Consider the following 16061-nt stretch of genomic DNA (forward strand, 5'->3'; position numbering starts at 1 on the left):
TGGTTGAAATATAGTTAGATGTATATGTAATTGTGTTTTTATCTTGGAAATGTGCAAAATCGTATGTTTTCTTAATCTGTTTGAATAAACCTAGAACGACAATTAAACAGAGGGAGTAATTTTTTTTCATTTCCCTTTTTATAAACAAAAAACGGACGAACCACTAAAAGGATAAAGCTTATGGAACACGTTACATAGAACATCACAGCCTAGGAAGACCAGTTCCTTAAAATAATGCCTCACGTACCCTTTGGGCTCTCTCTTTGCTTTTATTATCAAGGCATTATTCAGTGACAAAAAAAAAATGCCTCACGTTTGATGAGAACAAACATGGAAAATAATGGAGAAGTATAAAGAGCTGAGAGCAAAGCATGCAACAGCATCACCAAGACACCAATTACAACTCTTTTCAAGAACTTAAGCATCCTATCTTCAATCCAAAAGATGAAGAACTTTATTGCCGCCCATGATCTATACGGGGATTCAGAAAAACAGAACAAATTCTATTAAAAAAAATTTAAAAAGATTTAAGTTATCAACATAGGTTTGTAAATGGTTTTATATGACATGTATACTTTTGGGATTAAAATAAATTAATGATTTATTTTATAGTTCAGGATAATAAGTTCGAGTTACGTTATCACTTTAAAAAGCATAGGTTGGAGCTGGAAATAAAACGCTTGCACGTAACACTAACCTAATACAATTAAGCATTTACATATTACCAATCACACGTCACGTTTTTGTACCCAAAACAAATATCACACGTCACGTTATATGGCTTTATATAAACAAATCTTTTCTTCTCTCATTCATTCATCTTCTCTACATTTATTAGTTTCTTTGAGAAAAAATGAAATTCTTCATTTGTATTCTTGCGTTACAACAACTGTACGTACTAAGTGTCGCTCAAGATTTCGATTTCTTCTACTTTGTTGTACAGGTAAAACTGATATAAATCTTATAACGCGTATGTCTCTCTACAAGAATGATCAATATAGTGGTAAAGTTTTTTTCTTTTATTACTAAAAATATAATGGTAAAGTTATGTTTATGTATTGCATTGCAGTGGCCTGGAGCGTATTGTGATTCAAGACATACTTGTTGCTATCCGAAAACCGGGAAACCAGCTGCGGATTTTGGAATTCATGGTCTTTGGCCTAACTACAAAACTGGTGGATGGCCTCAGAACTGTAATCCTGATAGCACATTTGATGAATTACGGGTTTGTTTTAAACTTTTAAACACGTTATGGTTTTTTAAAAGTAATTCTTTTTAGGAGTACATTAATATTTTTGGGGGCATTATATACGTTTGTATGGTTTCGCAAAAGGAACTTATAGATTAATAAATGTTGTGAAACACTTACTAATGAAAACTGGAAAATGAAAAATGAAGGTATCTGATCTGGTGAGCAACTTACAAAGAGAATGGCCAACATTGTCGTGTCCCAGCAACGATGGTGTGCACTTTTGGACACACGAATGGGAGAAGCACGGAACGTGTGCTGAATCTGAGCTCGACCAACACGATTATTTTGAAGCCGCTCTCAAACTCAAACAGAAAGCTAACCTCCTTCATGCCCTTACCAATGCTGGTAACGTTCACTTCTTTTTCCCTTCAAATTTGTCTGAACTGCATACTTGTTATTTTCTTATTATATACATATATGTCGTTTATCATGATGCAGGTATCAAACCAGATGATAAATTTTATGAAATAAAAGATATTGAGAGAGTGATCAAAGAAGCAATTGGATTTGCTCCGGGAATAGAATGTAACAAGGATTCGTCGCATAATAGCCAACTTTATCAGATTTATTTATGCGTTGACACTTCGGCCTCCAATTTCATCAACTGTCCTGTTATGCTACATGGTCGATGCGACTCTCGAGTTCAATTTCCCAAGTTCTAGATCTCGCGGCTGATTTTTTATTTTATTTACATAAACAGTATTGTACTTATTTGGTTTCTGTTTGTGTTTCTGCAACTTCTAATTGCAATAAAAATGTATGATCCCATGATACCGTTTAATTATTTGCTTGGTAACAGAATTATATATGTGATTTAAGCAAAAAAACAAAAAACAGAATTACAAATGTTTTAGCAAAAAAAAATGTATCATAGTTTATTTATTGATCTCTACTTAGAATATTAGTATTTTACATTTTGACCAGATAGAATGTTATTTTACATTTTGACCTAAAAGATTATTTTACATTTTTTCTACGAGTTATGGTGGAAATTTTGATCTGGGCCTTGATAAAATGCAGAGCATATGTATAATATATAAACTAGTTAATTAAACTCACGTCACTGAATATAACTTTTAGGTTTTATACCCAAAAATTAAACTACATGCGTTGTTCAGAGTGGTATCAAAGGATAAAAAAGAAGGTTTAGGATAACTACTTCCAGGCTCTCAGTCTCAGCGGCAAAGTAAAAGAAAAATTACATGTGACCACTTAGAGCAATTTGACTTTAGAAGAAACAAATAATGCAAAAATGCTTCAGATTCAAAAATATTTTGTGTAATTCGAAACTGATAAATGTTTTACTTTGTAACTCTCTCCTTTTTAATTATATTAATTTAATTGACTTTTTCGATTTTTTTTGTTGGTTTCACTCAATTTTTATTCTGTATACAAAATTTTATTTAGTCTCTTTTGTGTTTATTTTCTCATCAAAATTGAACTGTAATATGTAAGTAACCAAAAATTGACTATAAAATTTTGACATTAGAAACATAAAGGCTGCACTTCATATTTTCATTTTTTTCATTCGAAAAAGGTTGCATTTCTAAAATGTGACCGTAATTGACAACCGTAGATTGACCGGCTGATTGACCTAAATCAATTGTAAATCATTGTTTATATGTAAACAATACAAAAAGTTTTTGGCTTCTTCCACTTTGTCTGTCAGGTACCGTTCCTGAATCCTGACGAAGTATAATGTGAGTATTCTAAAAAATTCTCAAAACCAAAGTCTTATTGTAACATTCTGGATTATTATTTGTAGTAATTTATGTTGAAATGTATAAAAATTTGATTTATATACTTACATTACTAAAATGCATGTACTTATCTTTTTATTAGTTCTTTAAAAACACTTTACAGTTAAGCATGCTTGAACGGGATTAATCGAATAATGATTGATTTATTGGTAAATAATTCGTAATATGGTGTGTGTGAGGGCAAAACACAGAAACAAATTATACGGTTGGTAAATAAATTTTTAAAAAATTAAGGAACCCACCATCTGCAAATAATCAACTTCATAGACTAAGTGAGTGGGCATGGAAGTCCACTAGTAGGAGCAGTAGGGTTTTTACATTTATAATATCATAAGGATTATGTACATATTACATACATAGGATCATAAGGGTTAAAAAGCCTGTAAATAGATAGGGGTCATAAGGGGTTTTAGTTGAGTCATTCATACGATTAATAATAAACCCTAGGTAAAAGGATATTCACCTCAATTTGTTTTGAATTCTATGTTTTCTATATTCTTTGTTCTTTCTCTTGAAAATTCACAAGTAGCTTTGATGAGCCATCAACGCAAAGACTTCATCAAACCAAAGATCCAGCTCTTAAAATAATCACTCGATCATGAACATTGGCTTCCAAGCTTATACGCAAATGCAAAAGCGAGGCGGGAGGAAGGAATGAATATGCATCATTGTGGTACCACATAGCTTCTAAGCTCTAAACTTGTGTTCTTATGGATTATCAGATAATTTCATTCACACGATTTCTCCTAAAGAGTCAAAGCTGCGAGTTTAAATCTCGAATTTATCGTTATAACTAAATCGAAGCCAATGAGTGTTTACAAAGTCATCATGAGTGTTGCCTGAGTCATTAATGTGTATCAAACCGAAAGACCAACGTGAAAACACAGTCCGATTGTTCTTAATTTTCATCCAACATGAAAAGGTAAAAAACCACTTAAAAGCAAAAATGGCAAACCAAATACTTTGAGATGATATGACTTGGCAACGTATGGTGATGCGTTACAACTTACAAATGAAAACAACCTCACATTCATCTCACGCTACCATGACTTGGGAACTTGCTTGAAGTTTGCTTCAATTTCTTTTTTTTTTCTTTCCCTTATCTAGTGATCAAAAATAAATTACCAATAGCTAGGCGCAATTAATATTCAAAATTTGATTGTTGAAACGTCTCCTTTCGATGTGGTTAGTAATCATCATAGTATCAACCAAAAATGTTTAGCCATACATTTTGTAACACAATTGATCTATAATTTGTCAACTAATTTCATATTTAAATTGCTTCAAGAACAAATAAAGACAAAAATGGTGAAACTCTATTCGCCACGTATGATAAAACGGACTAGTGTTTGGTGAAATCGGGGCCACTATCCCGGTAACTTCTCCTTTTTTTTCTACTTCGGTGTCTTCTTGCAGTTTTCACTTTTTCACCATTTTTACCGTTTCCTTTCCAACAGAGAAAGAAAACAATTTTTAGAAAAATACAAGAGGCGAAGGCGAAGAGAAGGTGCTTGAACTATCGCTACTAAGAAGAAAGCCTACAGAGATCTGAACTCAGATTCCACTCGTAAAAACCTCTCCGTCACCATCTCGCCACACTCCGGTGTACCGGAATCTGATTCCGGAACCGACATTGCTTCCTTCAACGCCTCCAAACAGACTTCGTTTCTCCTTCGAGTAGATTTCGCGGCTGCTGGATTCGATTCAGTAAGTTCGATCAAACTTTTTGATTCGAGTTCTATATGAAGTGAGCATCTTCTAGGCACTTGGACTTATTGTATATGATCCTTGGAGATCTGATAAATGATTTTGAAATTGAGTGTAATGTTGTTAACTTCCTTGTTTCGTGTTTCAGGTATAAACAGTAGCAACACTCTATATACACTGGCCTGAGTCTTTGTTTTTTGTTTTTCTCTCAAATGAAGAGATTTTATGGAGGGCTTCTCGTTGCATCAATGTGTATGTTCTTCACGGTGTACAGATACATCGACTTGAAACCTCCTGTCGAGAAGCCTTACATCACTGCCTCTGTTCTAACTACCAACACCACTCTCCCTCTCGAATGGCTTCGAATCACCCTCCCTGACTTCATGAACGAAGCAAGAAACACTCAAGAAGCGCTCTCCGGCGACGAGATTGTCACTGTCTCCAGTCTATTCCTTGAGCAGAACTTCTCCAGAGAAGAGAGAGAGTCTCTGCTTACATGGAACCGTCTCCAAAGCTTGGTTGATAACGCACAGAGCTTAGCGAATGGAGTTGACGCTATCAAGGAAGCTGGCATTGTTTGGGAGAGTCTTGTCTCAGCTGTTGTTGAAGCCGACAAGGTAGCTGATGGTAACGTAAACCAAACGAGGAGAGGCAAAGAGGAGGAGCTTTGTCCTCAGTTTCTTAGTAAAATGAATGCTACTGAAGATGATGGAAGCAGTCTCAAGTTGAAAATACCTTGCGGTTTGACTCAGGGCTCATCTATTACTGTCATTGGCATCCCTGATGGTCTTGTTGGTAGCTTCAGGATTGATCTAACGGGACAACCGCTTCCCGGGGAGCCTGATCCGCCCATTATTGTGCATTACAATGTCAGGCTCCTTGGAGACAAGTCGACTGAGGATCCTGTGATTGTCCAAAACAGCTGGACGGTGGCTCGTGATTGGGGCGTTGAGGAGCGTTGTCCAAATTATGATCCTGATTTGAATAAGAAAGTTGATGACTTGGATCAATGTGACAAGGTGGTGGGTAGAGAAGTCAACCGAACTTCTTCCGCTAGCTTGCAGTCTAATACTTCAAAGGGGATTCCAGTAGCTAAGGAAGCATCTAAACATGAAAAGTACTTTCCTTTTAAACAAGGTTTCTTATCGGTTGCTACGCTTAGGGTGGGAACTGATGGAATGCAGATGACGGTTGATGGGAAACATATAACCTCATTCGCTTTCCGCGATGTAATATCATGACAATCACACTTCTTTTATATCCTACTCTGCTCTTGGCAACTGTTGGCATCAAATGTTAAAGATTCTTCATCTTTGGTACAGACACTGGAGCCATGGCTTGTTAGTGAAGTGAGGATTACAGGTGATTTGAAGTTACTATCAATTCTTGCCAGCGGCTTACCCACATCAGAAGAATCAGAGCATGTTGTTGATCTAGAGGCACTGAAGGCACCTCCCCTTTCACCATTAAGGCCATTAGATCTTGTTATTGGCGTTTTCTCCACAGCAAACAATTTTAAACGAAGGATGGCTGTGAGAAGAACATGGATGCAGTATGATGATGTAAGATTTGGAAGAGCTGCAGTACGCTTTTTTGTTGGCCTTGTAAGCTTTCTCCCTCTTTGAAATCATCAGGTGCATATTGAAGTTTTTTTAGTTCTTAATCATATGATTAATATGCAGCACAAAAGTCCTATTGTTAACTTGGAACTATGGAACGAGGCTCGGACTTACGGTGATGTTCAGTTAATGCCCTTTGTTGATTACTACAGTCTCATCAGCTGGAAAACACTAGCAATCTGCATCTTTGGGGTAAGAATTGTCTTTATACAAGATTGACTAGTCTTTACAATTTTGCCTCACCAACGACATCTCGTGAACAGACAGAGGTTGACTCAGCTAAGTTTATCATGAAAACGGATGATGATGCTTTTGTTCGTGTTGATGAAGTATTATTTTCTTTATCATTGATCAACAACACTCGCGGGTTGATATACGGACTGATCAATTCTGACTCTCAACCAATCCGAAACCCTGATAGCAAATGGTACATCAGTTATGAGGTACAAAACAAACTTAATACGGCCATGTGAATTCATGATTGACGATTTCATCTGACAATGGTTGAACTAAAAAAAACAGGAATGGCCAGAAGAGAAGTACCCACCATGGGCGCATGGTCCAGGCTACATTGTGTCCCGAGATATAGCAGAATCTGTGAGCAAGCTTTTCAAAGAAGGAAATCTAAAGGTACTACTACTCTTTATGTTTAAGTACATTTTGGAAATGCACGCAGAGTGGATCGTGAAATGTCGAAATTGTAATAGATGTTCAAGCTAGAAGATGTGGCGATGGGTATATGGATTGCTGACCTAAGGAAGCATGGACTCGAGCCTCACTACGAGAATGATGGAAGGATCATTAGTGATGGATGCAAAGACGGTTATGTGGTTGCTCATTACCAAAGCCCTGCTGAAATGACTTGCCTTTGGCGTAAATACCAAGAAACCAAACGGTCTATTTGCTGCCGCGGTTGGTAAAACTCAACTACTTAAACGCACATTTTCACGTCTGCGTCCACAGGTACATAAAGAGAATGTGGTTTGGTCTGTTAATTCTTTGTTGTAAAACATCTGATTTGGTTTGTTAGTACAAAGTAGATTAAAAGATACGTAGCTTAGTTTTAGTTGTATATCCTTTTATTAGACTGGTGGTGTGGAGTCATAGGAGCATATTACACTGTATATTTTCACAGCACTTTCATATAAATCAATTGTTATTATTGCTTAGTATTCACATGTGTGACGTGTTCTCCACTTCATAGTGACACGTTTATCTGCTAATGGATAAGATCAATCACTGTCTTACAACTCGAATTATTTAGGTCCCATTGGTAATTATTTATCTGGGAAAAAGGTCTGCCTAAGTTAACATTTTCTAGATCTTTCCACAACTTACATTTGCAACTCTTAAATCGTCAAAGGCCATCTACTCCATCAGTTAGTGTTTATCCTCCATTCTTTTGTTTCCTATGGCGACAGAACAAGAAGCTGAAGTTGTAAGAGAGACTTCCTCTGTTTCCGCAAGATTTCTAAGAAACAGAGACTTGTACCCCTTCTTGCCTTTCCTCTTAGGCTTTTCTGATCAAGAGTCATCACATGGAGACGACGACGTTGCTTCGACGCGTGACCGTATCATTCTGGTCAACCCTTTTACGCAAGGAATGATCGTCCTCGAGGAGTCATCGGGATTGAATCCTCTGCTTCGCGGCTTATTTGAATCACGTGAGGAAGGTCATCCTCCAGCGTCCAAGGCTTCCATCGACGCGATGCTTAACGTTGATGTCGTTAGCTGTGTAGGAGAGTGTGTGATTTGTCTAGAGGAATGGAAGGCGGAGGAGACGGTGAAGGAGATGCCGTGTAAGCATAAATTTCATGGAGGATGCATAGAGAAATGGTTAGGGCTTCATGGGTCGTGTCCTGTTTGTAGGTACGACATGCCTGTTGATGGAGATGAGGTTGGAAAGAAAAGTAATGATGGAAGAGAGATTTGGGTTAGGTTTAGCTTCAACGGTGGTGGTCGGAGTGTTAGAGATTCTTCTGGTCATGACGATGGAAACAGTGACGGTGATGGTGACATTGTTACATCTAGTGGCACCAGACCTGTTCTTGAGTCCGAGAATTAGGGTTACAGAAGAAGGAACTTGTGCCACTCTTTTGGTCCCTTTGTTTTATGTTTTGTTTCTTGAATTCTTGTATCATAATGAAATCCTTCTTTTCTAAATCCCTACGTTAAGACATTTTTCACGACAAGTCCGATGAATCTTTACACCATTTTTCTACGTGGTATGCTCAAATCTTACTAATAGCCACGTTGATGACATATTGCCATATGTACGTGCGAAATCTGCTCGATCTTCGAAACACGCCCACTAATTCACCGGGAAAAGGACCAACATCGTGCAAAATTTGCGTTAGTTGCATATTTCATCATAAACTTTGAAAAAATTCAAAAATCTAATATAGAATTTTCAGAATCGTATGTATGTATGTTGACCGTCAAAAACGGTAGTTATTAGTGTACGTATGTCATTGTAAATATCTCGGTTTATCTCGGTTTAGCATTAGCTAATTAGCTTACCGGTTAGATACGGTTTAGATGTGATTATGATGTATATATTCTTCAACTGTACATTTTTGATAATTAATGAGAATGTTTTCGTTTACTCATATGGTTCAGAGCGAATTATTCTCTAACAAACTTTCTCCTCGATTTATCATTTTTTCGTCGGATTCTCACCAAAATTTCGCCAGATCTCCTTCGCCGATCACCATCTCATCGTCGATTTGTATCTCTCCTCGTTCTCCTGTGCGGTTCAATCTAGGATATAACTGAATCGATTCTTAATAGAAAAACGAAACTGCAAATCGCAGTATCGCTCTGCTCCTGTAGATTATTACGTTTACTCATAGTAGTCAATCTTTAATTTATCGAAACATAGTTATCCAGAAAATTAAAAATCTACTTCCTCCAAGATCAAACCCATGTTAAATTTATAAAATATAAGGTTTCGTAAAAATTTATTTAAAAACATAAATAATTATATGTTTATTTGATACGATTAAAACAATTAATAAACTGGTAACATTTATCTGAAATCATAATATATATATATATATATATATTAATGTTTACACCACTAATATAAGAAAGCTATTTAAGTCTAGTGGTTAAGATGTTCACTGATTTTCTTGAGTTCAAACAGCGGCGAATTTAGGAAAAAATAATTGTGGGGGCAAAAAAAAATAAAAAGGAAACAAAGGGTTCAGGAGGGTATTTGAACCCTGGTCTAGTGGGGGCAAGGAAATGATTTGGACCAACTATGCTATGGAAACAATGTTGCATCATATGAAAATTAATTTATTTTTACATTTTTGTGGGGACAGCTGCCACCTTCCTAGACTACCTAGGTTCGTCACTGAGTTCAAACCCTGAAGAAATTGAAATATATTTTTTTCCCTAATTCACCCTACGTAGTTGTATATTTATATAGACGGCACGATGGTAGTTTTTGATATCTATAACAATAAAGTAGGTATATCTGCTTTTTCATGCGTCCACGTCGCTCAAGAGAATAGGGGCATTTTACGACACGTGTCGACTCGGTAGGGTGTCTGTGTCTGTCACGCGTTTCTTCAATTAATAGATTCTTGGGCGCGTCTGTTTCTATAATGGTGTATAAACGTTTTGGGCTTATCTTATGTATCAGAATTAGGCCCACTTTAGCCTAATGATATAAGGGTTTCCTTCTCCTTCTTCCTGCGGCTTGATCTTCTTCGACATCTCTTTGCTTTGTTTTTTTTTTCTTTTTCCTATTTCAATATCTTTGCTATTACGATTTACTGATTGTTTTTCTTTTCCCTTTTTTTAATCACAGCATTAACATCAGCAGTTCCCTTAACAGCTAACGTTATGCAAGAATGTCAAGCGATAAAGATCCTTCAATGGAGCTTCCAATCTACATATTGACTTCGCCTGACTATTCAGTATAAATATGTACCTCTTGATAGCGTAAGCTTCATACTTTTCCCTTTCTGATTACAGAGCTTTTGTCAGTTTCGAAACTAACCTTTTCATTATGAAAACTTTTCAAATCAATTTCGCAGAATTGAAACAAAACCATTTAATTTTGGGAAGCCCGGAATGTGTAGAAAACGGGTTAACTGATGGGCGTTGATATGGTTCTTACTGATTCAAAGGTACGACCTTGATTTTTTCACATTTTCAAATCAGAAATCGAGACTCACAAAAATAAAAAAGTTATGTATTGTGAGCCATCTTCAGTGCACTCTCCATTGCTGCAAGCTTTAAAATGTAGCACAATATTGAAACCTATGTATTCGATTCTGTGTTTATGCAATAACAAATCTCAAGCTTATGTGGTTATATCCTTTATTAGTTAGTATATATATAGCTTAGAATGAGTGGGTTGATTGTCATTGGAACTACTGCTACATGTAGCAAGGATCTCTGCCTTGGAATTAATGTTAAAATATCTAATATGAAAAGCATGGCATACGTTTTGTTTCACTCATCATTTTTTCTTTCCCATTTTCCAGCTTGTGCTTCTCTTTATTGCTCTTGTCTCTGTTCCGTGTATGTTGCTTTCAAAGCTGTTCATCTTAAAGAAACAACACGTAGCTGTGAGATTCTTTCCCTTTTAGTTTCTATAAACTGGTCTTTCTTATTCCATTGCTGGTCATTCTAAATGGTTTCCTTATCCAGAAGCAACAAGGTCAGTCATACGCACCTCTTGAGGAGACGGATGAGAGTCTTCATGTAGAGACAAGCGGAGGATCACATGGGCACGGGGAGTTTTAATTCATCGAGATCTTTGTGCATCAGTTTTTTCACACCATAGAATTTTGTGCTTAGAGCTGTTTCCAACACCTCTTCTTACCTGCGTATATGGGCTCTCATGCATCTATCTAATCATGGAGCAGTAGGAAGCTAGAATAGTGTTGAGTTTTGCTATGATAGCTGTTTGATTACTAGAGTATGTATTAGCTGAAGAGGAAGGCAGCAGGTCTAAGAAGACCGCAAAAGCTTTATAACTCTCACTGTAATTTTGCATTTGAGCTTTTATATGTTTGGCTTTGTGACAAAAAAAAATGCTTTTATATGTTTGGCTTTATAACTCTCACTATTATTTTGCATTTGAGCTTTTATATGATTTTGAGTTTCACAATAAGACACATCAAAAATATCAACAAACATCATATTTAAAACCAAAAAAAATATAATAGTTCCGCCCGAAGGGCGGGCAAACCACTAGTATCTTACTAAAAGAAGAACTCATGTTTCTTCGAACCCTAATCTTGTTGGATTTTGAACACATTTTAATTTCCTGAGACCATTCCAACTCAATACCAAGTTCTGATGACGCCAACGAGCTATCAACTGAAGTTTTCTCCGGTTGAAGATCCTCTGTTTTCTGGTCTCTTAGGAGTTAGGACCCAAGAAATCGTGTTCTTCGTGAACCTCTCATATTCATCTACTGGTTGAAAACAATATTACCTCAAGTAAATGCGTAGCCTCAAGTAAATGCGTATAATCTTTTTGATCGAATAAATGCGTTGAATTTGTTTAAACACATTATCTATACTATTAAAACAGAATCCCTCATAGGATTCTGCCCTTAAGTTTTCAAGTTATTTACAAGTCTATGTCATTACCTTTTTTCCTTTTTAAATAAATTTATAAATTATACCAATCAGATTTCATCACCAATGCATTTCATCAACTAAAATTTCGGCTATCTTTTTTTAATAAAATAACATCTCCGCAATTGAACACGGTCAACCCTATATTATAACTATTTTTTTGTCAAATATTATTATTATTTAGATGTCACTTTACAATATGAAGAAAAAACTATATATACCCTAAACGACAAAGATCTATAATCCATAACCACAACAATATTAAAACGCTAAACCTTAACATACATATAAATAAATAATACAAATCTTAATATAGCGAATGAAAATATGAATTTTAACATACTGTTATATATAGTTCAGACATAAATGATTAGTTTAAATGCTATAAAGCTTACAATATATATTTTATTGTAAATTTTGAATTAATCCCTTTGTTATTCAAAGTATAATCGTAAACCAACCCCTTCTTTAGTACTCATAATCTACTTGATATTTTTAAATTAGTTATCAATCATTATTTTGTATAGTACAGATAGATATCAAAATTCTATAGTATTTTTAAAAAACTTTGAAGTAAAAATTTCATTCAATACTAAAATCTTAACTAATGTATATATACAACATAAAATGGAGTAAAAAATAATATATGGCATGTTTATATTGTGTTAAATATTAGTGTTTTAAATTGAATAATTAGGCATTAACTATATTATACGATTATGTTATATATGGTAACCGAATTTTGGTCATCATTAGACTGCATCAATAATATTAGGTAGGTATGGGCGTGCGGATTCATGTCGGATATTTTAGATATTTTGATATATTTTTTTTAACGCTGATTCATTAATCATTATGATATTAAAATTATGATATGACAAAGATTACATGATTTTCCGATATTTCAGTATAGGGATCTATAATCTGATAGGGTATTTTTATATATTGGGTCGGGTTTGGATAATTTTAGTTCAGTTTGGGTCCGAATATTTTAGAATTTTGTAAAAATGAAAACTTTCATTACTCAAAGTTTTGAATACTTAAAAATTATAATTAGTTTATCTGATTTTTAAGCTTTTAATAGGCTAAACGAGTAATAGGTTCGAAAACAGAAAACATTATTTTAGTTGTTGTTTTTTTTAGAATCTGGATGCAACTTTTGTTAATGTATGAAACAAGAAGATCAACATAGGATACATTTAGTTCGGTTTGGGTCCGGATATAGTAGAATTTTGATAAAATGAAAATTTTCATTACTCAAGTTTTGAATACTTTAAAATTTATAATTAGTTTAACTGATTGTTTTTAACTTTTAATAGGCTGAACGATTAATATGTTTGAAAACAGAAAACACTGTTTTAGTTGTTGTTTTTTTGGAATCTGAATACAACTTTTGTTAATGTATGAAACAAGAAGCTTGACATATATTTTAAGTGAATAGCAAATCACTTATTTGTCCGCAAATATATGTATATTATATGATTTGAATAAAAATGAGAGAAGTAAACTAAGATTATAAAGTTATATATACATATATGTTCGGCTATCTTCAAATATCTATTCGGGTTCGGATATTATCCATTCGGGTTTAGTTATCACATTATAAAAAACTTAAGCAAAAGTTTTAAGTTATAAAATATTTAGAATATAAAATTCTGCTATTTTAATGTGAAGTATTGTTAACCAATATAAAGGATTTACACGTGTTTTAAAAATTTAAATATAATAAAATGAATATAAATTTTGAGAAGTTCTATTATTAGAAATTAGTTTGTATTTATAAAATTCTTTTTCTAATTTTATAAAAAAATACACAATAAATATCAATAAATAATTTATTGAGTTTATAGTCATATCAGAGTTTAGATTATGATATAAATATATTGTAAGAGGCTGATGAGTATGATTTGAAGCGATGTCAATTCACTAAGACCGATATAAAATAAGTGAAAAACACATTTTGATTTTGAAATAGATAATATATATTGTGAATACATAAAATAATAATAAAAATATATATGTAATTAGATATTCATATCGTCTTTAATTATAACAAAAATAATTAATTCCGCGCTTTGAAAGCGCGGGTCAAAATCTAGTTATAATAATAAAGTAGAATGAAAACTCTCCATAATGCGTTACATTAGCGAAATGAGAGTTCTGAGATGTGACACGTGTCAAGTTTTTGTAGAAAGTTTTTTTTTCGATTGTTTTTTTCGGTTGAATTGAGCATTCATTCAAAATGAGCTTGGTAGATTTATTGGGTTTCACTATTTTCATCTTTCTGGTCCGTCTGAATCTTAGGGTTATGTTTCAGCCATCTTCTCCAGTTCATCTCCGTAATTCTTTTTCCTCATCTTCTCTGATGAGTAACGTTCTTTTCCTTTTTATACGACGACTTTAATTCAATCATTAAATCTTACATCACCTCTCCTCCCACTACGTCTCATTTATTTAAACTACGAATGTAATTTGTTTCTTTTCCTTTTATAATAGATAACTTTTGATACTGTGCATTGGATATTAACACTTTTATGCTACTTAAATTTATATTATCTTTTTCTGTGATTAACGTAAATTTATATTTATAGAATAATGTAAACTTCCAACTAACTAAGATACAATTATTTCTGTTAAAGTTTAACCAAATTTATCAACGATATAAAACCACAATTCAAAACCTCATAATTAACTTGAGAAAGTACCATCTTAGTTTAAAGATTTTTGCTAATCACATGTTATAATATTAATGTGTGGTTTAATTAGTTGGTATGAGGATTTCTGATGTATAAGTGTGATTATCAATCCAAATTAATACAATCTAGTGCTTCACCTTACAGAACACAACAACTCACAGTCATCACGAGGTTAAGACGTTGTGTATGAATCTAATGACCACCCAACGCAAGTTCATCTCAGCTGTTGTTATTTTCAAAAGAGCAAATTCGTTTTATAGACCTCTTCGTTCAGAGGAAAACAACACAAAGTATACAAGGTTTCATTCTCGCATGTTATTTTAGTTAAAAACACAAGATTCAATTTTAGTATGACATCCTTTGTAAACTAATAGAGTTTAAAACATTTGATAGTTTAATAGATCTTTTTTTAAAATGATTATCTACCAATGGTTATCTACATATCTCTAGATAATTCAAATATAAATTTATAGACAACCTTTTTCAAATTCAGAAATTGTGTGCATGTATGAAAATTAATCATATCTTGGGAGATTCATGAATCCTCTCCAAGTCAGCCGCAGCTACAGAGATATGAGACTTTTCTCTCGATCCTATCAATTTCCTTCGTTCGCATGGCTCACAGCTTAGCATGGCTTGACAAGCAAGCAAACACCACTGAAAATGAGTCCCCCGTTCCACCAAATTACAGATCCTCCGTCTCTCACTAATCAAGATATTGACTCAATTGAAAAGAAGTATGTTGAGACAATAAAGCTGCCTACGAAGCAATATGGGTCATACATTGGTTTAGTAAGGCATAAAATGTTAACATTGGAGAAGAGTGAAAACAAAAATAAGAAGAAGACAAACAATAAAGAAGAGAAGAACCAAGAAATAAAAGTATTATAGTACAACTACAATATTAAAAATAGCGGCTTTTACCACGTCAAGAAATAATTTAATTATTTTTAAAACTCTTTAATATGTACAACACAACCTACTGATATTCAAAAATTAAAATCCATAACACATGAAAAATATGCATACAATATTATTGTTCCTTACTCAATAACAAAACCATAAAAAAATCAATCCATACCTAATCAATCTCTAATTACGCAACAATTCCTAAATCAGCTACTATACACTAAAAATACAGATATAAACTTCTCACAAAATATCAAATGAATAACTTCTAATTTAAAATTTCGTGTTAATTTTAATACAATGAAAAAAATACATTTTACAATTAGTTTTTAGTTCACCTATATATCAAATAAAAATAACAACACATGTAAATTAAAATTACAACTAAAGACAACCGCTCCGTCCGTAGTGCGGACATTCCAATAGTTTTTAATAATTTAGTTAACTACTAGTAGTATACTAAAAAATATACTTTGTGTCCTTTCATTTATTATTTTTGTAAAGTTAAATGTAAG

The 16061-nt window shown here is 33.8% G+C and overlaps 3 protein-coding genes and 1 long non-coding RNA gene across 4 annotated transcripts; all 4 read left to right on the forward strand.

Annotated features, from left to right (window-relative positions):
* The first annotated feature begins 814 nt into the window (after positions 1–814).
* On the forward strand, positions 815–2053 carry LOC108809199 (ribonuclease 3). The gene is made up of 4 exons (XM_018581339.2): positions 815–943; positions 1070–1225; positions 1399–1597; positions 1691–2053. Exons 1-4 carry the CDS (start codon positions 854–856, stop codon positions 1912–1914), a joined length of 669 nt encoding a protein of 222 aa, XP_018436841.1. The 5' UTR covers positions 815–853; the 3' UTR covers positions 1915–2053.
* A 2455-nt stretch (positions 2054–4508) lies between these two features.
* Positions 4509–7510, forward strand: LOC108813265 (beta-1,3-galactosyltransferase GALT1). Its single transcript, XM_018585778.2, has 7 exons — positions 4509–4719; positions 4868–5948; positions 6042–6323; positions 6402–6530; positions 6602–6781; positions 6861–6968; positions 7046–7510. Exons 2-7 carry the CDS (start codon positions 4932–4934, stop codon positions 7256–7258), a joined length of 1929 nt encoding a protein of 642 aa, XP_018441280.1. The 5' UTR covers positions 4509–4719; positions 4868–4931; the 3' UTR covers positions 7259–7510.
* A 103-nt stretch (positions 7511–7613) lies between these two features.
* Positions 7614–8530, forward strand: LOC108813266 (E3 ubiquitin-protein ligase MPSR1). The gene has a single exon (XM_018585779.2). The coding sequence runs from the start codon at positions 7750–7752 to the stop codon at positions 8401–8403; it is 654 nt and encodes a 217-aa protein (XP_018441281.1). The 5' UTR covers positions 7614–7749; the 3' UTR covers positions 8404–8530.
* A 1535-nt stretch (positions 8531–10065) lies between these two features.
* LOC108810955 (uncharacterized) lies at positions 10066–11356 on the forward strand. The gene is made up of 4 exons (XR_001943210.2): positions 10066–10289; positions 10385–10477; positions 10838–10921; positions 11004–11356. It is a non-coding gene; the product is annotated as an uncharacterized LOC108810955 (long non-coding RNA).
* The last annotated feature ends 4705 nt before the right edge of the window (positions 11357–16061 follow it).

Source organism: Raphanus sativus, chromosome 6 (genome assembly GCF_000801105.2).
Source record: "Raphanus sativus cultivar WK10039 chromosome 6, ASM80110v3, whole genome shotgun sequence".
Classification (NCBI taxonomy): Eukaryota; Viridiplantae; Streptophyta; class Magnoliopsida; order Brassicales; family Brassicaceae; genus Raphanus; species Raphanus sativus.